Source organism: Neovison vison, chromosome 13 (genome assembly GCF_020171115.1).
Source record: "Neovison vison isolate M4711 chromosome 13, ASM_NN_V1, whole genome shotgun sequence".
In the NCBI taxonomy this organism is placed as follows: domain Eukaryota; kingdom Metazoa; phylum Chordata; class Mammalia; order Carnivora; family Mustelidae; genus Neogale; species Neogale vison.
The window spans coordinates 63,777,147-63,802,245 of NC_058103.1; the positions used below are offsets into that span (position 1 = coordinate 63,777,147).

General features: G+C 40.9%; 1 protein-coding gene across 1 annotated transcript in view; it reads right to left on the minus strand.

Moving 5' to 3' along the window:
- Positions 1-25,099, minus strand: part of NPAS3 (neuronal PAS domain protein 3) — an 840,213-nt gene that overhangs the window by 104,659 nt on the left and 710,455 nt on the right. Inside the window, exon 5 of the mRNA XM_044231862.1 lies at positions 20,542-20,716. Within this exon, the coding sequence (XP_044087797.1) occupies positions 20,542-20,716 (175 nt within the window). The remainder of the gene's footprint in view (positions 1-20,541; positions 20,717-25,099) is intronic.

Consider the following 25,099-nt stretch of genomic DNA (forward strand, 5'->3'; position numbering starts at 1 on the left):
GACCCATCACAGAACGTATCATTACAAGAGAGACATGGACTGTAAGCTCATCCATGTACAGAGAAAATGGCCCCGGAAGGGTAACTGGGTCTTCCAAGTTCATTCGGGTGACTCAGGAGTAGGTAATGTTTTTATAGCGCACGATCAGCAGATTCTAGATGCGAGGGTAACTCCTCCACTTCTCTTCCCTGAACAAAATCATCATGAAGTCCTATACATTATATATGAAACAAAAGCAATAAACAAAACATACTGAATTTTCTTGCTGGAAACCAGGAGTTTGGGCTTCCAGCAAATGTCCTTTCCATCTCTGGCAGCAAACTAAATCACGTACAGATTAAGTTAGGTGAGGGAATGAATTTCATCAAACCTGTGTTGTATAATCGAACTTGGATGTAGAAATCAACAGCAGCTGCTATGGCTATGGGGTTAGAGTGTAAAAATCCTAGGGACCATTGCTCACCTACAAAAATAGAAAAATCAGAAGATAACTCCCAAAGTATTATACCACGCTCTTTACCCAATGTGTTATTCTACTGAGCTATTTAAAACACTTCAGGGTTTATAGAGCATTTTCAAATTGATTATGTCTATGATGCCCTCAACAATCCTGTGAGTGGAGATTCATTTGATTTTGTGGGTGAGGAAGGAGGCTCAGAGTGTCCCAGTACATGTGTGAGGTGAGCCAGTGGGTAGGGGCAGACCTGGGAGGGGAGGGGAATGTGGGTCGCTCTCTCCTGGTGGACAATTTTTTTCTGTGATACTTCATCTGTCTCATGAAAGGACTTCATTGACTTAGCACATAGTAGGTGTTAAACAAATGCTAAATAGGTTAACAGAGTCACAGTGACAGGTTAGGTGATCACTAGGACCAGGGATGACCCACTTGGGGAGTTAGAGGAAGAGAGTACTCGTTGGAGGAAGATGAAAAGTCGCCATCACAATTAGCAACTCCTTTCGATATTCTCCCTTCAGTCACAAAACTGAGGTAGAGTCACAGAATTTTTAAAACTATTGTAAGGACGCCCAGTTCACATTTCCTAAATGCAGAGAAGATAAGAAAGCAATGTTTCCTTTTTGAGAGGAATTCAGTTAACTCCCCAGTGAATACTAGCATGGAAGCCCCCCTCCCTTATAACAGCATAAGAGTAACCCCGAATTAGGCGCCACCTGACTCACACAAGAGAATGCCACAATTAAAACTACAGGCATGAATCTGGGTTTTAATCATCAGTTAAAGTTTTAGGTCATTTTGAAAGTATAAAAAGGAATTGTGTGGCAATCAATTCCTTTTATTTGTTCTTTCTTTTGTCTTTGTCACTTACGTAGAAATAGAAAACAAATTATAGCTACCCTATAGCTCTCACAAGTCAGAATAATTTAGTTTCAATAGACTTGGTGATACTGTTTAAACCTTGAAAGTTAATAAACATGGATTTGTAGAATTAAAAATATTGAACTACTGGAGTGCTACTAACTCACAAAATTAAAGTTTTATAACCCAAAGTCGAAGACTGTATTCCACAGTTTAAATATTTCATATCTGACATTTTCCAACTCGACAATGTGAAGTCTGATTTTGATTTTTCAATCCAATATGAGTTTGGCAGTTTAATTCAAAATCAAGATAAAACCATTTCTGAGACAACTTTCTTTTTCTGTTGTTCCCTTCTTACTATGTGGTGTATTTTTCCCCCCTGCTTTGGGAAATAAACTTGTCTAGCTAATGGTGGTGTACGTATATTGGGCAATGCTCTGCCCAGGAATGAACCAATTATTGCATATTGCTAAAGGGTAAGAACCTTGGCAATCTGAGTCTCTAATGCATTTAGTACATGAGCAGGTTAACTATGAATGATATTGAAAGAAAATATTATTTGTTTCTTTTTAACACTATGAGCTACTAAAGAAGGTCCCCAGGAGTGGCCATCTCAGATGGAGACAGGAGTTGGGATGCTGGGTTTGTGGTTCTGTATGGTCTTCCCTGAAAGAACCTCGGGGGTCAGGAAGGGACTTTCCATGCTTTGGATGTACTTTGATTAGTTGATTAGTTGGGGTGCGACGAAGTGATGACGTAACACAGGGGTAGGCTTCCTTGCACTCAAACATGGCGGCAGTCAGACAAACAGCTTTGTTCTTTACAAGGCCTCCGGAATCTATTCAAGGTGTTATGGACATTGAAAGAGGCTTCTCCGAAAAAGCAGACACAGAGAAATGAAAGATCTGGAAAAGCCATCAGGGTTCACCCGGAAAGGCAATGTAACACTTAAAGGGATTTCCCACCTATGTGGCCTTGCTCTTAGAGCATATCTGATGGAAGTATATGTTATTGACTGTAGGAAATGAGATAAATCAATACAGCTTGATGTTCATAGACAGCATTGAAGATCTCCATATAAACATCAGTACCATGTTGACAGGGTCTTAGGAAGAATCAAGGAATGCTCATGGTTCTTAGCTGTGTATAAAATGAAGGGCCAGTCTACCACTGAGGAAATCCTGTGCGAGAGATCTCTGACATGCTATCAGCTTCCCTGTCTTCACTTCTTACTTAAACAACGAATGGGAAGAGCCCCTCAGACCTCACCAGGAGAGGAAACCTTAAACTCAAGTTCTTTCCCACGGTCCTTTTGCCAAAGTCAAAACTTTTGGGGATTTTTTTGGGGGCTGTAGTTTAATGAAGACTGATGGAACGCTAACTCCGAGTCAGCAAGGATCTCCTTAGACCCATTTTGTTGTCAAATTCACTTTCTGAGTAAATGGAGGAACTAACACATATCATTTCTTAGATAATGTTTTAATATCCTGCATTGAATAAAACTTTTTTTTAATCAAGTTGCAATGGTACCACAGAACTCCACAAGGGGCTAGGGGGCTGCAGATGGCTGCATTACTCTGAATGTTCAAGCTTGACTGACCCATTTCATCAGCACTGTCAGAGCCTTGCACTGATACATGTTGACAACATTTAATCTTAAAAAATTGAAAGAAATGAATTAATATGCAAATTTCATCAGCTTTGTAATAAAAATGTCCTTGAAAAAAAACAGTGAACATGACCCCCGAGGAATTGTGTGAATTATCCCAGCTCAATTCTTTAAGTTAGTCAGAGGTACGCGGGTCCACAAGGAAATCAGTGCAGATTTGACTTGGAAATAATTATGATGAAGAACAAAACACAAGCAGGTTGAATAAATGTAACAACTTGGGAAAAAGTCTTAGTCCTGTTTGTTATTCACTTTGAATTAACAGGATTAGGTTTGGTTTTTGAAAATAAAGGAACACCACCGTGTAATTTTAACACCTAAGTAATGTGAAAACAATATTTTTTTTAACTATCAATTTTAGTGCATATTAAAAAATCACATCTGACAAACTCAGGTCTTTTTTTGGGGGGGAGATGTAACCAAGTGCAGCTTTTTGACAAAGGAGAGAATTCTAGGAAACTCTTATATTTAAACCATGGTTTATAGGGGATTTCTGGATTAATCATTTTGACAGAAAAGGATAGTCAAGTCCTTTCTAATATAAATACCGTTAACTGATTTTTGCTGATACTGAAGTGACCAGTTATTTCACTGAATTTACCGAACTGGTGGGATCACGTAAACATAGGCACTAGATGTGAGTCTGACTTACAGTAATCTCCACAGGGGCATGTGGAGGCACACTGCTGAGCCACAAATTCATTCCAGAACAGACATCCAGGTAGGCAGGTGACTACAGCTCTCTGCCTTTGGGTCTGGACTCAACTGTAGGAAAGTGATAATGGGGGTTGGGCATAACAATTGAATATCTGTATCTAAGAGTTCAAGGTTTTTAACATCCCTGGAGGAAGAGATGGAATGTTAACAAAGGAACATCAACCATTAAAGAAAAACAAAAACTGTCTTATCAATAAGAGCTTACCAGAGGTCAAAATGAAGGAATGAATGAATGGTCTGAGGATAGATCTCATTTTCTTTGCCCAAGTAAAGTCTCATTAATTTAAATAGATGTGTAAATATTAAGGGAAGACACGTGGTTTTTACATCAACCTTTGCATCTTTGTGCCACAGGCTAGAACATTTTTCTCTCTGACCTCCCCACGATGAATCATCCAATCTCTGGGGTCTGAAAGGAATTCACTTTGCCATTGGTTTTCAGTTGTTATTCGGGGCACTGCTGATTTTGCCAAGGTAAAGTTTACACAAATTAAAGCTCTTTTCAAGACATCGGTGTGATCTCAATGCTTGCTTAAAAAAATAAAAATCACACCCACATCTGACAGTCTCCCATGAAGACCCCAAATCAGGGTTGTTAATCTGAAAAACTCTATACCGTCTTTCAGAGGCTCTTGAAATCCTGAAATTTTCCTGTTTTCACATATCCTTGGAAGACCAAGGCATTATAATACAGACTTTGCCCAGCCAAATTAATCTCTTCTGTAAGCTTTTGTGGTTCTCTACAAAAGGCTTTTAAGTTTCTCCTTTCTTTCTTAATCTACCATCAGTAAAATCCTACTTTTATAGTGCCCTTTGCACCTGCTTGCATAAAATGAATAACCCAACAGTTTAATTATGCACTATGCTATCGGTTGGGAGGTGATATAAAGTTGCAGATAGAAAAAAGAATAAAAACCTCTTTTGGTATCCAAAATTAATATATGTCAAGCTCAGGGTAAATCTTAATCTTTTCGAAACATTTTTCTAAAATAGATGTTCTTTTATCATCTGGCGCATCAAGACCCGTTGGAGGGAGGGAATAAAAAAAAAAAGGCATTTGGTTAACATGCTGCAGAACAGCACTCTCTTTTCCACCTCACTTCAGGCTGTTCTTGAAAGATCTGAACAGTTGTATAATAATGAAAAATGGGCAATACTTGGGGGGCATTGCCTGTGCTCACACACCTCCGCCCACGCATTCATCATTCTGCAGGTATTGTCAGTGAAAGTTTAATTGCATAAACACTCTGTAACTGTCCTGTCATATTTCTTGTCAGTCTGGATTCCCTCTCCGGGCTCACTATCTCACAAAACTATAATTGAATTGCTACCAAATCACAAGAGTTTCCCCCCACCCCAAATAAAATCTTTATGAATAGAATTTGTTTCCTATCAGCAGATTTGACAAATTATGGCAGAGGAAGGACCCTGGTGATAATTTTTGAGTTTATTCTCAATCTAGCTATTTGCTGAATGCTCTTATCTATTTTTAAAAAAAAATTTTAAAGCCCTGGTGCGGGGGGTGGGGGTTGGCTAGGGGGAGCATTCAGCAACCCTAAGGGGCTTGGTGGTAATAATTCTGCAGGACCAAAGGAAGCCAGTGGAAAAATGGGAAGATTATCTTTGCCCTACTGTGGAAGGGCACTGATGGTAAATGAAAGATGTATGAATTCAGAATTAAACTAGGAATCTGTCAAAACGAAGATTTCACCAAACTATGTGAATTCTTAGTGATGAGGTATTAAGTACCCAATTTCGTCAAGTGTTTATTCCATCACACTCTCCTTTCCTTTCTCCTTGCACCAAACCTTTCCGTGATCATTACTCATGTATGAGCTCTGAGCAGCCAGATTCTTTGACAGATTTTTAGGACCATGAACAAATGAAAATTAATCAAAGCCATGACATGCAATTTACTAAATATGTGATCATGAAATTTTAATGCATTTAACAACATTGTCAAAGTATTAATAGCTTCCCAAAACGAGTAAAACAGAATGTATCTGATGGGGACTAAGGATTATCTTTTGTCTAGTCTGTTTCATTTTACACTCTTGTAAACCACAGCCCCACCCCCCAGTTTCACAGGATGAGGTCTCAGCCAAGACCTGAATTTCAGCCATTCTCTTTTAGAATTCTATCGGTAGTATGGGCATGAAATATAGCTCCTGGTGAATAACTCTTAAATGGGATGGGGCTTCACCCAGATTGACAACTGTCTGATTGTTTATGTTTTTTAAATGTGCTTATCAAAACCATGTAGGATTGATGGGTGTTTTTAGATGAAGTTATGTTTTTGCAACAGACTTAATTTAGGACTAAGGTTAAGGCTTAGGATAAATGAGTGCATTAGATGATTAAAGAACATTTGTCTTGCGGGACACTCAAGTCATTTATTTATGACACTTAAAAACAAGCTAGGAAAGAAAGCACCATGGCTTTAGCAAAATCAGTTTTATACAAATGTTAAACTAAAACTAATGACTTTTTTTTAATGGAACTCCGAGATATGCCAGTTTAGTAGATATCCAGAGGCAGAATCAAATGTGCAGTGGAGTAAGCATGATGAAAAAATACTGGAATTTAAAAAGAAAAGTCTCAGTGCTGTGTATATGTGTGTAGGTATGTCCATGTGAACCTTCTTCCAGGAGGTTTTTTTTTTTTTTAATTACAATTGTTTCTTTATTTGAGGAAGTAGTTCTTCTGCCTCTCTTTAAAATGCTCTCTTTTATGGGAGAAGATTTTCTGATGGTATGGGAATTTGGACTATTGTACTGTCCTGTACTGGGTATGATAAAATACCTTGTCAGGGACGATGGGATGGCTCAGGGGATTGGTAATGGGATATATAGAGCCTTTCACCCATAGGTCATCGACTTGAATTTTGTCCAGGTTGGCAGTGACTAAAAGTCATTAACATCTCATGACTGCTTGGTGGCCTATGTGAAATGAGTTTCTTAATTTATTTATTTAAGTCCATATATAGTACCTATGGCTGGGTCATCAGGGCATCTCTCTTGCTTTTACAGAAGCACTCCACAAAATCTACTACACTCATTTCAGTTCTCAAGATTCGTGATGAACTGAAGCCCTCCTACACGAGATAAATGGATTCATTTGAAGTTTAAACCAATAGCAAAATACATCCACCTGTTCCCCAGCACAGCCCACAAGGGTGCGGGAAAGCTGATCTTATAGTAAAAGGAGCCACAGGTTGGGGACACCTAACATCCAGTTTCGTGTCACTTAGTCTCTTGTGGAGCCTGATCCGTGTTGTGGCTGGGGTGACGTCATGACGGCCCAGCCAGATAAAGAGGGAAAATAGCAGTCAAGCACATCATGTATGCTATGCATGGGCTAAATCATGGTGTCCTAAGCAGAACACATTTTAATGGGCCAGGCTAGAAGCCACAAACCTTTGGAGACCAACATCAAGGTCTATTCCAAAGTGGACCTGGGCAGCCTCCAAGCTAGCCTCAGAAAAGGGGAAGGCAGCAGGCATATCTTGGTGTTCAGAATCTAGAAACAGTGGGATGGACCTTCTAGAATAAGAATTAGGTGCCTCTGTGAGGCTTTAAGAAAACCGAGGATACAAAAAATGGTGAATTTGCAAAACAGAATCTGTGCATTAGAGAAGCTAGAAGAAGGTGAATTATGTATTTCTGAAAGAGTCTTCCCTCTTAAATGGAGGCTTTCCAAAAGGACTCCACTCAAGGGGAAAAGGGGAGGGAGAGAAGGGGAGTTGCAGAGAGGGAGACAGGAATGGAGAAAAGAAGGGAGGGGAGAGAGAGAGGGAGTAAGAGGGAGGAAGATAGGAAGAGAGGGAGGGAATTTTCAGAAACATACTTACTGGGTGCTATGATCCATGTAGAATTTGAGCCCTTTAAGTCAGATAACTGGCGCATGGTATCAGTGAAGCCCAAGTTCAACCTTATATGGACAGATGCTAACTTTATGTCGCTTAACTCCTGGCTAGCTTTTTCATAAAGAATACTTTAGTAGTAAGAGAATAATTAGCTCAGCATTATTAATAATAGTGCTAATACTCACTGAATACTTAGGATGTGCCATAATACTGTTTGAAGCATTTTATTTCATGTATTTTAAAAAAATATTTATTTATTTTTAAAGAGAGCACGAGCTTGTGAGTGGGGAAAAGGGCAGAGGGCAAGGCAGAGAGAGAATCTCCAGCAGACTCCATGCGGAGCTGATACGGGTCTCAATCTCATGGCCCTGAGCTCATGACCTGAGCTGAAACCAAGAGTCAGATATTCAACTGACTGAGCCACCCAGGTGTCTTAGATGTATAAACTCACAACACCCTTCCTTATAAGGTATGTTAATATGCTAATTTCTTTGAGGTTAAAACCAACAGGTGATTATTCCTACCCCATTCTCCAATCTATGCCAGCGAACTAAAATTGTATAATGGGCCAACTGAGGCACATATAAGTTAATTAACTTGGTTAAGGTCACATTTCTAGTATATGACAGAGCCAGGAGTTCAATCCATGAACACAAGCTGTCTGGTTCCAAGACCCTGTGTACTTACCTATTGGCAACTACTATAGAAATAGTTTAAGAGGTATGTCCTACAGTTGGGGCTAGGACTGTCATCTTATGTCATCACCTCTTAGTTATTAGAGCAACCTGCCAGTTAACAAGACTGCCGATTTTTAAAATCCATGATGTGGGTAAGAGCTTTGAATGAAATTGCTACAAACCAGAGAAAACAACCTCATAGCTGATGACCACACCATACTGCATCTCCTATCCCATAGCTCTGACATATGCCCTTGGATCTGCAACCAGTGGTAACTGGTTGGGGTTATCACTCAGGGGAGGAAAGCGATGTGCAGAGCTCTAGGTAGCCATGATCATACCCTTCCACCATGATCTCTTGGTGTATTGTTACGGTTCTTGGGAAACCAGAGACTTGTGCTCTGCCTGTGTAAATGTATAGGAGGGCAGGGTAAAAGAGGGATGGATATGAGACCCTGCAAAGGAAAGCTTGGGCTGCTCTAAAAGTGGTGAAACTTGGAGCAGTCAGGTCGACTTAAAACTTTAGTTGATTATGAGTTAGATCGACCTAGGATCTCACCTTTAGGAAAGTTTGAAGGGCATCCTGAAGACTGATGAGAGCTATCAAAGGAACTAGATAATTTGACTTCTGAGCTGAGTGGCTCGACAGTGATCCTGCTTGCATAGATAGGAGTGTCTTGGAAGAAGGAACAGGCATGGATGGGAAGGAGTGGCATCTAGCTGGTGGAAACAAGATCATGGGCTTAATCATGTGTTTCTGGGCGTTAGAAGTTTCTCTCCCTAAAAAAAAAAGTTTCCCATGGTCAAATAAATTAGGAAAGAAGAATTATTATTGATCACAGAAATTTCAAATGTTCATTAAATTAATGCTCATTGCTACTCTCCAAGGAGAAGACAGGCTACGAAGCTTTTCCCTATGCTTTTCTGGGGTAGCTTATTACAAAGAACATCTCACAAGGGCAGGTAGGATAAGGAGCACATTTTGGAAGTAGGGGCTTAGAATCTGTATCAGCTCTGCATTCTAGAAAGCAGAGGCCAAGACGTACGTTACAAATTGATGTATAAGTTTACATCTTGTTTATAAAATGGAGACATCTATAAACTAAATCTTTCTATAGAGATCCTTTTGATTCCTTTTTATCACTTAGTTTATGTGAAATATAAGTTCTGTGAGAGCAGGGACCCTCCTGATAACTGGTATATTCTAAGAACTGGAACAGGGCTTGATCCATGGACATGCAATAAGTAATGACTGAATGAATAAAATAATGAATGAGTGAATGTTTTTCAAATCTTAGAGTACTGGGCTTATGTTTTTAGACTTTCATATTACTTCTGTGAAATGGAAGGTATTTCTCTAAATATTAGTCAGATTTTTAATTCATTTTTATGTTATCAATTATATCAATTTTTGCCTCATTTGGACTAGCAGTAATTTAAGGGATCAGAAGATAGTTTTGATTCTCCTCCAATATCAATACTCACTCCATTTAATAAACAGATGGCTGGACAGAGGAAAGCAGAGTTTTAATTCTTTATGATGTCACTAATTTTACCGTTGCTCTTTCTGGTAATTTTGTCTAGAGAGGAAATCCCCTGACAAGTAAGCAGCACTGACCAGTAGACTGATATTTTATCAAAGGGACATGATAAACTTTAATAAACCATAAAGAGGAACAGCTTTGAACCCTAAGGGAATTTATATCTTAATATTTTATGATCAATAGCATATGTAATTTAGTAATTTTCAAATTTTTCCAGATTTTATTATGAGTTGATGAAAAAGAGTGGACAGATGGTATCATCAATCCTAATCATGTGAAAGCTTGAGACTTGCATAATTTCTAAAATATTAACCACTATTAGCTCCTGGCTAAAGACTGACCACAAGTACATTTCTAACTTTTTTCTATTATCTTAGGTCCAAATCACCATTTCTTCTGTTGCAAGTCTGTTCAGTATGTCCTCTCAAGTCTACCCATTACTTTTGGATGTAAAAAATGGCCTCTTGAGTGGTTTCCTTTACTTCCAGTCTGCTCTGTTCAAAACATCCTGCATTCTCTTGACTTGACCAAGTATCAAGTCCAGTGGACACAAGTTACCTACAGACAGGAATCAGCATGACAGTGGGGAGGGAGACCATTCTAACAGAGCTGCCTGGGAAGGGTGGAGGCTGTGGTCTCAGGGGTTGGACAGCTATTTTAGATAGATGTTGAAAAACATCTCGATGAAATGGTTAAGGATGAGAACTCTGATGTCAGACTGCTTGGGTTCACTTCCTAGGCTGTCTACCTACTACTACCACCAATGGTGTGATTTTTCCACATTAAATTCTTTTCAGTTTACTTCATCTGTAAAGTGGAGAAAATAATGATACTTTCCTCACTGTATTTTGTGAGGCATGAATGAGACAATGTATACACCAGGTTCAACAGAGTGTTTGACACTAGGTGACCATTCAATAAATATTAGTAGTTGTGTTGTATAAGGGATTCAGGACCACAGTGGTCATATAAGATGACCCACAAGGGAGGATCCTTCCAAAATCAAAATTTATTTTTTTATTTGCTTTTAAGTGATAAAATGATGTTTCTTTGGGTTATTGCTCTGTTTAGTAACTTATACCCAGAACATCTCCTATGATTCTCAATTGCTTTTCCCTGGCATTCCAGCTCTTCCAGGATCTGGCTCCCTCCTAGATGGGCATTTACCTTTGCTTCAGTGAGAAGAGTGGGCTTCTCTCTGCCTCACAAATGCATCCCACTGGGCCACTTGGGACGATTCCCCCGGTAGATCATCCTACCTCTTTGCTCTTAGGTCAGTTTTCATGCAGCACATGCCACTGCTCCCTCCTCATCAAAGTCACATATAGTCACTGAGTCTCTCCCGGACTTCTTACATTGCTCGCCATTTTTATGCCCCTGTTGAGGGTAGTGGCACTATTCTTATTCTTGTTCCTCTGGCTGTTGTGTCTAAGTCTTCTACTGAGGATGATCAATTTTCTAAGGGAAGGTGTCCTATCTTCTACCTCTCACGTTCTCTGCAAGCACCCAGCAAAGTTCTCAAAACAAAACACATGGCCCGTGTTCAAATCCTGGGGCCACAGTCCACTGTGATGTGAGTCAAGTCCTTTACTATCCCCAGTTCTGGTCAAGGGTCATTGTGAGAAATACATTACTTAAACATGCCTACTCTTGTAATTGTTACATAGAGATAAAACATAGTAAAAGCTATTTATTAATATCATCATTAATATTCCTAGAGTAGTTGCAGTAAGTTAAACCTTGGGTAGAAAAAGCTAAAAGAGTCAGTACAAATTTCCCAAGCTAGCATTTCCTGAATTTGTTAATGAAATCAGTGGAAGAGAGATAGTTTGGAAGCACCTCCCATTCAGAACATTCCTACAGAGCCAAAAAGATCAATCATCAGAGGAACTAATATTCCTGTGAACCTATCATGCAGCAGACATTTTTCTAGGTTAATTAAATAAGCAAAACAAAACAGAAGACAACCCCAAAACCCTTGACGGTGTGCATCAGAGTCCCTGACAGTCATGGTCTATGTGTGTTTGGGCATGTCAAATCAACTTGCTCCCAAAGAAGCAATACTCTTGGGCTGTTAATTTCAGGGTTGACGTTTCTAACCTGAGACAGTTCTCCCGGAACTGCCAACAGCAGTGGCTTGTAAGACAGTGCTGCCCTCCCCATCCACTATGGGGTCCTCATTGTCATCACCACACTTCTGCATTGTGTGAATAATCTGTCCCCTCACATGATGGTCAGCCCTAGAAGGCAAGGAGCTCTATCTTTGTTTCCTCTGTGCTTTGTATAATGTCTGACACACGACAGACGTTCCTCAATATTCTATAGAACCTCTAGTATCGTATCTCTAATATGAATTCTTGAATAAGAATTCATGTACTGTACTCTAGTTAATAACGACTACAGAAAAGACACAGTTTCAAGCTAGTTTTGTCAATGGAAGATAGGTGGTGTTTTCCATGGGTCCCAAGAAACCATGATTGTGTTTCATGAGCAGATACCTCCAGGAGGACAGGACTGATTCCTGATAGGGTCCTTATGGACCCTATCGTTCTTCTGGTTCTTTTCCCACATCATGCCTGTCTTAGAAGACTGGTTCTGAAAGGAAGAGCCTGGAAAAACTTTCCAGAGCCTAAGGCAGAGCGGAGGTCAAATGCACAGGGATAATTTTGGCTGTGCTCTTGGCTGAGAAGGCAGGCAGCTAATGGTGACCAAGAGACTCAGGGCTGAGTTTTGCCTATAATTGATTCAGATGTTACTGTTCTCTGTGGTGTGAAAAGTTTCAATGCAGGGATGAAGGAAGGATCAAGGATGAGGTGGAGGATTTTAGTTAAGGGAGAGACTATATATTTAACAAAAATAGAGTTTAGCCAATGAACTATGTGCACTATGTGCATAAGGGGGTAGTTAAGTTTCTCTCTGGATGCCAGAAGGCTCTTGGGAAAAATTCTTCTCCAGGGTCTGCTTGGTCTGCTATCAAGGTTTTGTCTCATTTTTCATCCAGTTCCTAGGCTTTGTACTTACTCCAGCCCTCATATTATACCCTTTAGTCTAATCTTAGCTGCTGAAAAACTTGTGTAGTTTGGGGCAAGCCACTTGGAATTTCCATCACTTCCCCCCAACAACCTCCCTGCTTCCCCATCTGTAAAATAAGGATAACACAATGACCTGCCTCAGAGAGACAGCGTGTGAATTAACTCCTGTAATTAGTGGCTTCTGTGCTCTGCACACTCCAGGCAGGAAGTGAGCGCCCGCCGTGTCGCCGTGGCCCAAGCACGCATTGCAGTGGCTCGAGCACGCTTTGCTTCTAACGCTGTGCTCGGGAATAACCGCTTGGCAAGGAGCTGATGACTGGAAGTTGCAAACTTTACACAGAAGCAATATTTCCAGTATTTTCCCCAAGCAATCATGAGTAAATTGCTCACTAGGGGTGGAAATGGTTTCCAGCCAGTTCTGCCTCTTCTGATCTGTGCACCCTGCAATGCTCAGTCAATGCCAGGTAACGGATCCTTCAGAAATCTGCTGTTTAGTGCAGATGAAGAATTCAGAATGGTATAATTTGGCTAGGGATGAAATTTCAGTGCAGCGATATGTATTAAAAGCAAATAACTTGTGCTTTGTTCAAGGCAAGAGTTGGAGAAACAGAATCTATAATTTGTAATCATCCAAGGCCAAAGACAACCACTCTTTTGCTGCTTTGTTTTAATGAAGAGGGACAGGTCATCCACTAACAAGTCGTCTTGGGTTTTATTTAGAAACTCTGAAAATGTACCCCTTATCACCATAGATAAAAAGAAGTCAAAATTATGACCTAGAAAGCTATATAAAATAACTGTTAAAAATAATGGGTTGAAAAAATTGAACTTCTAAGCCTTCAATAGAAGAAGGTTTAGGAAAAAAATGCTACATATAAATGGAGGGAAACTATTGTGTATTTTGATACGAGTCCTATGCTTCTTTTATTGAACAAACCATTTGCCACCCCTTAAATACCATGATATTAATTTATATAAAAGCTGTACTTCTTTTCCTCCCGAGTGGCAACCACTGTGATTTAACTCTGGGAAGAGAAAGTTTGTTTCAGAATGGCATGCAGAAGAACCCTGGGGAGATCCAACATCTCCTCTGGGAACAAAAGTGACGTTGTTCTCCAGTAGCTAAGTGAGTCACCAGCATGCTTTCGACGGGTCAGGGTGTCAAGCTCAGAAAGGATGCCATGCTCTGTGGCCATGAGACTTGGGAGCTGGCCTAGAAGGGCAGAGCTCAGGTCCCAGGCCAGCACAGCCTGGAGAGAAAACAAGATCTTTACCTTTTTTTGAGCTCCCTCACATGCGATCCTAGAAGTGTAAGGTCACTTTGAAATGTCCTCATCATACACAGACAAAGTCACACCAATTAAGGTGATGTGTGCCTACATCTCGAATGCCAGAAGAGAGCTCTGGAAAATACAGATTCCCTCTTGTGGCTCTTCTGGACGCTCTTGCTTATCATAGCTGGGGATAAAAGTAACATTTAAGAATAGCCTTCTTTCTGCAGGAGAAAAATAGTCCTGCCCCGGGGTGGTGTTTTTGAGGTGCAGGAAGCACTCTGAGTTGGATGAGGCAGTCTCTGGAATAGCATCAGCTTGTTTTTAGGGTGGATGAGTCATCGTCATTCAGGAGCGGCAAAAGAGAATTTCTATTTTGTTTCAAAATAACGGTGACATAGCTAAGGGAAGTAATTTTGCATATGTATTTTTTTGGTATAAAAGCTGGGTTTATGCATAAATGGTGATCTCTTTGGGTTATGAAAAGACTAGTTTTTTTAGGCTGCTTTCTGACTGCTAGACTTGACTCATATGTGCGCACATGGGTATTAACGGGGCCAAGCAAGGGTTGGGTCACCGTGAACTAGTCTGGATTACTGGTACAGGAGAGATGCATTTAATATTCAGTCAGTCCATCAGTGATAACTGTGGTGCATTATCTGCTGGATTTATCTTTGCTTATATTGTATGAATATGGAAAGGAATTAAATGTGTGTTTACAGTTTGATAAACATTCAACATAAATTATACATTTTAATTTCATTTATTAGTTGGGGACCGCGGAAAGCAGGAATTTCCCTGCATACAAACTGCCATTCAGATGGAAGGATTAGCTGCTTCCTGAAAAGGTACACTAAGTGTTGAGAATGAAATTCATCTGAGTCTCAAGTGTGTCACTGCGTGGTTTGTGGTTACATGGCTCATGGTCAGAGTTTTAGAAAGACCAAGGTAGAGTGCAGCTCACTCTAGTGACTCCAGAGTTTGTATTTTATACTTCCGGTAGCTCCAACATTGCCACCAAGAGTAAATCTAGTGCCAATCAATGTCGTACAGTGGACAACTTGAATGTTGCAGTTGTTGCGCACTTTCGCAAGCTCTGCGGATGTCTACGAGATCTTGGTCTGATCTTGGGGCATTAGCATGCAGAGCAGTCCCCATGATATTATCTTACCATATAACGACTCCAAAAATCTCACCGAGATTAATGGTGATAACATAATTCCAGAAAGTTGCCACTCTCTATGTAGAAATATATTGGCAATAAAAACCAGTCACTGTGTGCCTTTCCCCAGTAGGGGATCTCTCACTTTTCTTTGATTTTTAAAGGCTTCAGATCAATAACTGGAGTGACATTATTAACAGCTCCCTCAACACCATGGCCAGCGCTAATATTAAATCCATTACACCTTCTGTTTGACATTTGCAGTACAGCAGAAAGTGCTGTAGATACAGTCACATTGTCTGGGGACTGAGGTTGGATGTGGGGTTAGTAAGATGGTTTCCCTTGCCTGACTTCTAAATTCAGTTCATTGATAGGAAACTTGAACCAATAAAAAAAAAAATCAAAGAATGTCCCCCACCCCTATCAACCCTACACTAGATTGTAAATAATTCACCCTTAAAGGTACAAGTGTATCTTAGATCTCAGCAGTTCTTGAAATAAAATAATGATCTGATCCTCAGATAAGTTTTTACATTCTTTATTGTTATTCCTAAACATGTATGTGTCTAATTATATCACTTATTGTGGAACTGTCTAATGAATTCAGAGGAACTGCGTTCCTGTAGAATTGAGGGCTGATCAAATTTGCCACGGCACAGACACGAAAAGAGAAAATGCAGATTATTTCCATTCAGGCAAGGAATCAACTGCTTCAATTTTGCTTGTCTTTAAAATATTCAGGACATAGAGTGGGCATAATAGCATAAAGATCACACTGTACAATGATTATCTTAACCCCCTGTAACAGGGTAGCTCTGTCTGAAACTTTAGACGGAGCAGGATAACCTCTATTTCAGGCCATCAATGGTTAACCATGCTGCTGTAGTTATTCTTGACCAAAAGTACTGTCTCATACGTTTTGCTAAATTGTCTAAATCCTGGTGCGGTATTGATTTCTCTCTCTATGAGCTCCTACCCATTCAATAAGCTGTAAGAACCTCTTGTCCTGGCTGAGTTCCCTCTGAAGCAGGACCCAGGTATATGACTCCTGCCAGTGCTCCTACAGTGGGGACTTGATTGTTAGCTCGTGGGAAACAAACCACTGGAGACGGAAAGAACGTTTTATATTAAAGTAAGAAACATGACAGGGAAAGTTGCTGTGAGGTTAAGTGGAAAAGCAGATTACTAGAAGCCTCTAGGTTATGATCTTATTTCAGAAAGGCAGACGATGACCCCCCCCAATACTACATCCATATAGATGTACATATATATATGTGTATATATATATATATATACACAGAAAATCTGGAAGGATAGGCATAGAATATATGCATATGAACAGTGGTCATTTGTGGGTGGTGGGATGTTCGATGGTCCTTATTTATTTTCTGCATTCTCTAAAGTTTCACAATAAGAATGAATTAATTTAAGAATTAGGGGGAAAAAAAGGAGTAAAGCCCAATTCTATGACCTAACCTAGGGAATATAAGGAGATTTTTAAAGTTCCTCCAGGATTTCTTGAAAGAGCTACTTTTTTATTTATTAAGCATTTAAAGGTGCAGCTCTGAAATTTATTAAGAGAAGAGTATAGCACTTGTAATCCCCAGATTTAAGAATAATGAAAAGACACATGCAGATCTAGAGGGGAAAAAAAAGGGACCACCCAGACATCCCATTCCAGAGGCTCTGTGCTCTCTCAGGTGTGAGAAGCTGCAGGGCAGCCCAATCACTTTCAAAATGTTTAGACCTCCATAGACACTCTAGAACTTTGTAACTATATAAACAAGGCCACCCACGTATTTTTCTTCTGCCTGCTATAAGATTTCTCTAAAAGAAATACCTATATTGACTAAAGTATGAATAACTATGCATACATGTAAAAGATTTATTTGGGTTTCCAACAGTCAAGAAATGCCCCTTCCTGCCCCCTCTCCCCCGGCCCCATTATCTCGAGACTGGTTCAAGACGAGACAATCACAGGGCTGGCAGTTCAGAGAAAGAGAATTCCTATTATGGCACAGTATCTCTGCCTTTTAGGCTGGTTTAGTCACTTATTTCCTTTTATTATAATGCCAAATGTTATTTAGATTTCAGTCATTTAGTAATGCTACGCTGAACACATCAGGGCTTCTAGAAAAGTCCATACCTTCATTTTCATAATCACCACATACTGATATCCCCTTTCCAACAAAATTACACTATTATTTAAAAAAGAATCTGTGTTTCATCAGAGTTTAAAAGATTATGTTGCAATGAACAAGTCCTCAGAAATGTCCCCTCGTATTATTAAGAATTAGGAAATCCTGTTAAAATTCTTTCAGCCTTTAAGAAACATAAGCAGCTTTGGGATGTAGTGCCTGACATGGACTTTTTAAAGTAATTCCCTTGGAGCAGTGTTAGTTAAAGGTAGCACCCTACCCTGCTTTTCAGTATTTAAACAGTCAATCTAATTGCCCTTTAAGCCCAAGACCAAAAAGAACCAAGGCTACAGACATTAAGGCTAAGTAAGTTTCACATTTTGTAATGGTAAGAGCTATACCCTTCATCAAGGAAGAGAAACCTTTCTTATGCCACTGTTGCTAATGAGTCCCAGTGGTTAAGAAATGTAGGAAGCAGAATTTTCAATTTTACTAGTTAGGATGGTTCCAAGAGGGCTGGGAGAGCAGGGGAAGGAAGCCCAAGTAAATTGTCAATCATACTTCAGCACATGACAGAGTAATGACAGAGTAACTTTAAAGAATATACGTCATTCTCCTCCTAACAGTGTGCGTAGAAATGTTTTATGCATCCTGGAGCCTTCTGGAAGGCATGGGATTGATCGAGTTCTTATAATCAATCTTAAACCAGTCTGATTTTGACTCCAGCTTATGATATCCCAGCAGAACTGGTTTACAGGCAGTGAATTTTTTTTTTTCTCCCGATCAAAGTCTTTTCCAAGTGACAAGTTACCCTTAACATGTGTTTGGGGAGCCATCAAGCTCGATATGAATCAACAGTGTGGTCTGGCCGCCGAGAGGACCTAATTCAAACTTAGGCTTAGCAGAAGTACGGTTACCTAAACCGAGAGAGGGGACCGTCCCTCTGTTTTGTACTAGTCAGAATACACCCCGAGGGCTGCACGGCGTTCTCAGAACCATACTCTTAGAGGGTGATGAACAAACTGAGGCATGGCCGTGGGTGGGTGACTAAGGTGGTGGGGGTCTCAGGAACATGCCACTGTATAATGTTTGTGGGATGAAGGGCTGTTTGACCTGGAATGGAGAAGGAAGGCAGGAGGGAAGGGAGAATTTGGTCTATATCTGGCTTCATGTATTTGAAAGGGTGGATGGAGAGGAACGAGTAGATCTGAAATGAGATCCCCAAGGACAGACCTGGGATCAGTGGGGAGAAATTACGGCAAAACTAGGTTTTGGCTCCATATTCAGAGAACTTTTCTCTCGGAGCTGTTCGCCAATGGGACAGGCAGCCTTGAGGTTTCTGAGCATTCCACGGGGGTGGTTCCAGCCGCGCCTGGGAGGTTAGCTATTGGCTTTGACATAGAGGGATGGCTTCCCTGATCGAAGACTGGAGATTGTCTAGGCTTGATAGTGAGTCAGGGAAACCACAAGGGTTTTATAAACCTGAATTCTTATACATCGAGTGTTGAGGAGTATTAGCAATCCAGGTTTCCTAATTCATCTCCAGAAGGAAAGAGTGAGAAACTATTTTGATGTGCTGTTTCTCAAGTCTGCTCAGGTATGAATATTCAAAAGACAAAAATGCAGTTTCAATGATCTCACAGACATATCTATTTAGTGACGTTGGTGAGCAATGATAAAAGAAGATAGGATTTCCCTGGGAACACGATTATTTTCATTTTAAAATGGTTAAGAGTAGTCTTCAATACTCTCTCTTCTAATGCCTGGTGCTGACTGGAGAAAGACACTCACCAATCCTGTAGAATAATGCCCTAGAAACTGCAGTTAACTTCCACAAGGAAACAGGCATTGGTTTTAGATGGAATTAAAATATTTCCAAAGAGCCAAATATGGTTTTTTTCCCCATCTGAGTGAGCAAACACACTGTGATTATTTTTAAGCAGGTTAAATTTAAGTATTTTCTTAGAATCCTTTTAATATTAATCTTAAGATGGGTTGTTTTCTACTTTTCTTTCTATAAAATGAGTTTGTGTTGAAAATCTGTTTTAAAACAACATATCAAGTAAAGTACAAGCATCTTTAAAGAGTGCAAAAATAATTTCCCAAGTAAGCAAATAAAACTTTGCACTTCAAATCAGGCCTTGATTCATTAAAAATCTTAAACTTCTCATGAGAAAAATTAACATTTAAACCACTGCTGCTTGGCCAAGCACTCCACCACACAAGAATATGAAATATCTCCTCTAAAAAAGTACAAAAAGGACAAAACCACAAATGTGGAACTTCAATTAATTTAAAGCCCCAATCAGCAAAGAATAAATCCTTCGCAGATCTAATTACCAGCGCTCTCGGAAGACCCAGGCCGACCAGCCAATCTTCCCCGTGTTTGAACAGCTTGATGAACTAGGGGACTGATGGATATCAAGTCATTTTGTTTAATTTATAAATGGATTTTCCCCTAATACTTAAATTATCATCAGTACAACACAATGAAAATGGGAACATTCTGAATGCAAAGTCTATAAGAGTCCTGGAAGGAATCCCAATGAGGAATGTCACCTCTGTTCATTCCTCTATACAATTGATCTAATTAAATACTGAGGGTAGAAAGGCAGTTTAAAATGTAGCCATTTCTGTTTTCTTTTTAGCCTTAATTTATCTGTTCACATCTTTCAAGTACCTTCTGATGCTTACCAAAAAAAAAAAAAAAAAAAAAAAAAAAAAAAGAAACCAAGATTTCTGTAAGTCCCTAATATTTTTAATTCTCTACAAGCTAATATTCAAGAAGAACGTATCATAGATTTTGGTGAGTAATAAATAAATGCACTACATTTAGCCATGGTAACAAGACAAGGAAGAGGGCTTTCCAAATCTGAACCTTTTCCCTCTAGTAATCTGAAAGGGGAACTCAAAGAACTAGTGCCTTCTCTATGTATTGTTCAACTGAAATTAGATCTCTGGATTATACTTATTAAAATGTCTCCTTATTTTCAAATCCCTTCCTTATTTAATTACTGCACGGGACAGAAAGCTGCACGGAATTGTTAACTACCATTAGACCTATTTATAGTCTCTTCACACGGTGACTTGAGTGCAAGCATTGGCAAAGGTCCTGCCCACCGTCCCCCACGTCGGGATAAATTCCCACCTGGCTCAGGGGTCTCCGACTGGGAGGAGGAAGATGCCGAGCTGGCTCCGTCCTCAGCAGTGCCCTGCGAGAGGAGACCCCGCCCCGGCGGGAGCTTCATGCCCAGCTGCTCTGCCATCTCCACGTGGTCCCCCGGGTGCACGTAGTCAAAGACGCTGCTGCCTGTCAGCTCCACCTAGGGGGGGAAGAGAAAGGGTGGGAGAGAAAGGCGTCAATGACTTCTCTGCTCTCAAATTCAACACCCCCCGTGATTCAGATCTGGAGCGGAAAAGGAAACAGAAAGACGCAGATCCCAGAACCAATCCCAGTTCTGAGTCTCTGTCCTTAAATGCTGAGGATTCTTCAAGTTGAAAGAGAAAGGTTTTTGGGGTTTTTTTGTTTTGTTTTTTTTGGATACGTATTTATTTAGCAATTGTTTAGCCCAGTTTTTTTGTTTTGTTTTGTTTTGTTTTCCCTCCTACACCGTTTACTTTATAAAGCCAAAACATTCTGTGGACTGTGGAGGACCCTGTCTGGCATGCAGCTGTTTTATCCAGGCATCATCAAATACTCGCATGTTTCGTGTCAACCGCATGATTGACTGAATTCTATGGTTTTCTTCTTGAGAAGTTGGGGCTTTGTATAGAAACAGCTGGAGATAGCGGATGAGTATTTTCCTTAGAACACACCGAATTCCAAGATGTGTATTTATACATCTCAGCTTATTTCTATGTAAATTTAGATGAAAGAAGGGCTGCTTACAAATATATGCAAAGGCATAATGTTTTCATTAAATATTACTCATTAGCACGGTAATCATATGGAGAATTTTCCATGCAAGAGAGGTCAGCTGGGGTCTGAACCAGCCTTTTTTTTTTTCTGCTAGTATCAGCTTGTTTTGCCCTCAATCTAATAAGAGACATGATACAAATCTCCTTGAGGGCCTTAAGAAAAGGTTTTATTTTGTATACTCTTAGCATCAGGTGGATTCTAAAGGTAGAGAGTGAATATCAACGATCAGAAGAGGGTCAGCCTGCCAGGGAGGGATGGCCTGTTTCCCTGCTGTCAGGCCTGGCCCCTGTCTCTGCTGCCTGCTGTCTAACGGATTGGCCTGATTCCTGTGATCTGATGGTATAATTCTTCCCTTCTAAAATAATGCTGGGTTCACTGTATTATGACCGGGACAGATAGGTCAACAAGAGAACAAGAAAAAGCTCTTTCTGGGGTCCCTAATGCATGGGGGTTTCATGGTCTCAGGCCAGATCTGATGTCCCCCTGTGCCAGAAGTTCAGAAGATCCTAAGTTTCTTGCTGGATATTTACCCAGAACTCCTTCCTACCCTCCCCGCCCTTTCCTGCGTCATGTGCGGCATCCCTCCAAATTCCACCTGAGAGCCTGCGGTCTTTTTCTTCCAAGAAGGAAGCTTGGCAGTGGGCGAACTGTCACAGAGAGCGAAATACCCAGAGCAATTATTAGCCCCAGAACTCCAAGTCCCAGTAAAATGATCACATCTACTTCCAGACACCATTTGATTAAAATCGTAACGGGCTACACATCTTCAACATCTATCAATTAACAGGGGGAGAGCCAGAAAAATGGGAGGCTAAATTCAGTTTGGTTAATAGCTATTCCTGAAAAAGGCTCGCATAACTTTTACCGAAAATGAGGTGCTTTCTCTTTGCTATTAAATTACACTCTCCTACCGTATTACCCGACTCCTGACTCTATCATTTTACAATAACTATTTCCTCCATTTGATATTGTTACAGAGCGTAAATCAGGATTCATAAGTGATCAGTTCCTACCCTCTGGGAGGGAGGGATTACATGGAAATAATCCCTTTAATGTGCGCCTTGCCTCTAAGCATTTCACACAGCAATAAATGGGTAAACTGACTTTGAGCAATTAAGAAATTAAATGAAACTAATAAAATGTGTGTTTTAATATTTCTTGATGGTTATTTTGTTTGGGGATTAGCGAAGATGAGGAAGTCACTGGCATTTTGCAGGGAGTCCAATGGTAGCACTTTAATATTGCTGTCACTTCTCAAACACTGAGTCTTCCTTTAATACTGCAATGTGCCTTTTGGCACAGACCACAGATTGTGATAAGATGACAACACAGGTGGGAGATTAATAGATTTTTTAGGGGTGCCGGCTACTGAATATTCATGGAAGCTGGTCCTAACGGCGGTGAAGAGGAGTAGACCGCTGTCTCCACAGCCTGCTTGGCTCGGTGATGCAGGCATTTCCTTTCCATAATATAACAGCCCAAATATAGCACGTGGAGAGCAAGACTGAGGCGCGACATGCCGCATCACATTCCCCCAGTGCCCTCCAGGGGTCTAACACCAGGTACTCCAGAGTCTAACCCTGGACACAAAGGCTGGCACTGGGAGTCTGATTCCATCCCAGTCTCTCTCTGTGTGCTCTACTCAAGGTCACAGGGCACAGGAGAAGGCACAAACTTCCTGGGGTCATAACTTGACTGGGAGATCAGAATCCCTTCCTCCTCTGCTGTGTGACCTTGGACGTGTCACTTAGACTCTCCTTGGGCAGCAGTTTCCTTTTTGGAACTGGCACTGGCAGTTCTGCTGCTCTGTGGGACTTGGGGTGGGGGGGGGGACACCACTCACACTGTATGCTCATGAAGGGGGGCACCCCCGGAGCATCCCTTCATGGCAACAGTGTAAGGCAATGGCCCTGAGAGCTGAGCTGAAAACAAGACTTTCTCTACCTGCCTCAAAGCCTGATTTTGAAAATCTAGTGAAACCATGCAGAGGAAATCACTTTCTAAGACAGAAACAACACAATGCCTGCTGCCTCCGCCAAATAGCATTTGGTGGGTGACAATGGGTGACACCAGGGCACCTGGGTGTTTCAATTGGTTAAGCATCTGCTTTCAGCTCGCATTGTGATGATCTCAGGGTCCTGGGATCAAGTCCTCCATCGGGCTCAGCAGGGAGTCTGCTTCTCCCTCTCCCTGCTGCTCCCCCTGCCTGTACCTACTCTCTCTCTCTGTGTCAAATAAATACGTAAAATCTTAAAGAAAAAAAAAAAAAAAACAGAATGGATGACGCCCAGACATGTGCACTCTTATGTAACTACGGTGAGGAGATCTTATGGTTTGGGTGGTGGCTTGGGACCTGGCTTTACTCAGAGGCTGCAGCAGGTGTGATGCCTGCTTTGAAACCCAACTACACAAGTAATACTCTGGGGAGCTCCCCACTGCTGTGTAGGAGTTCTTTCCATACTTTTCTGGGATTAATTCTCATACCACTCTTTTCAAGTGCTCCGATGTCCTGTTTTACAGAAGAACTTGAATACTAGAAGAGGCTAACAGTGGAGGTCGAGTTTGGTTCCAAGTCTGCCTTGTCATCCTACCACTTCTCGGAGAGCGCATCTGCAGTCGGGGAGGCGGAGCGAGTGGGGACCTCTGAGCTCCCCACCCTGGAGCTCCACTTCCGTTCAGGAGCATGGGGGTGGAAGGAAGCTAGGGGAGGCAGACAGCCCCCCAACGCCAGGCCTGAGGATGCTCGGCCTTCAGACTCTCGGGCCAAAAAAGGGCATGAAAGCAGGTATACTAAAGGGAGGTAGACCTAGGGATGGACAAAAGTCTCTTGAGCCTGGAGTCCTGCTCCTCCTCTTCCTCACTTCTCACGTTTGTCTCGTACTTTTCATGTTCCTCGCACTGCTTTTCGCTTTACTTTCTTAGATTTTAGAGCTGAAAGAGACCCCGGCTAGAACTCACCTATCACTAAATTCTGTACCTCAAAGTACACTGCAGGAACCCAGGAACCCTAACTGGGTGACACACATGACTTCATGCTACCTTGAAACAGGGAAAATAAATAGAGCTCCAATCCAATGTTACTACAGTTATTTATGTATCCTCAACTCCTCAGTGACCAAGTCTTCCAAAATGTCCCTGCTAAGAACTATGACCAGTGTGTCCTACACAGCAGGTCTGTTACAAATGTTTGCCAAATAAATAAGAGAAAAACATTTAGGCCCGAAATATTTTGCTTTATCTGTGCTTGATTTAGACAAGTTCAGGTTGGTTCTTTTATATCATTCACGACATTATTATTGTAACAGTATTTGACCTATAAAGTGAGTTACAATAGAGCACATGATATGTTTATTTCCAGTAAATATTTGTCCAATGCATGGAGACCTTGACCACCTTCTATAAAAGCCAACTGAGGGCGCCTGGGTGGCTCAGTGGGTTAGGCCGCTGCCTTCGGCTCAGATCATGATCTCAGGGTCCTGGGATCAAGTCCCACATCGGGCTCTCTGCTCAGAAGGGAGCCTGCTTCCCTTCCTCTCTCTCTGCCTGTCTCTCTGCCTACTTGTGATCTCTCTCTGTCAAATAAATAAATAAAAATCTTTAAAATATAAAAGCCAACTGAGTTTAACTGTGGACAGGATTATAAAAATGCTGGGAAAGAACAGGTTTCAAGGCACTCTTTTACACAGCCAACTTCCGTAACCCTCTCTCTTCAATCTATGGCAGAACTGTGGCTGGTTGGTTACCCAAGTGTTCACAGAATTTCACAAAAATAGTTTCCTAACCGTTC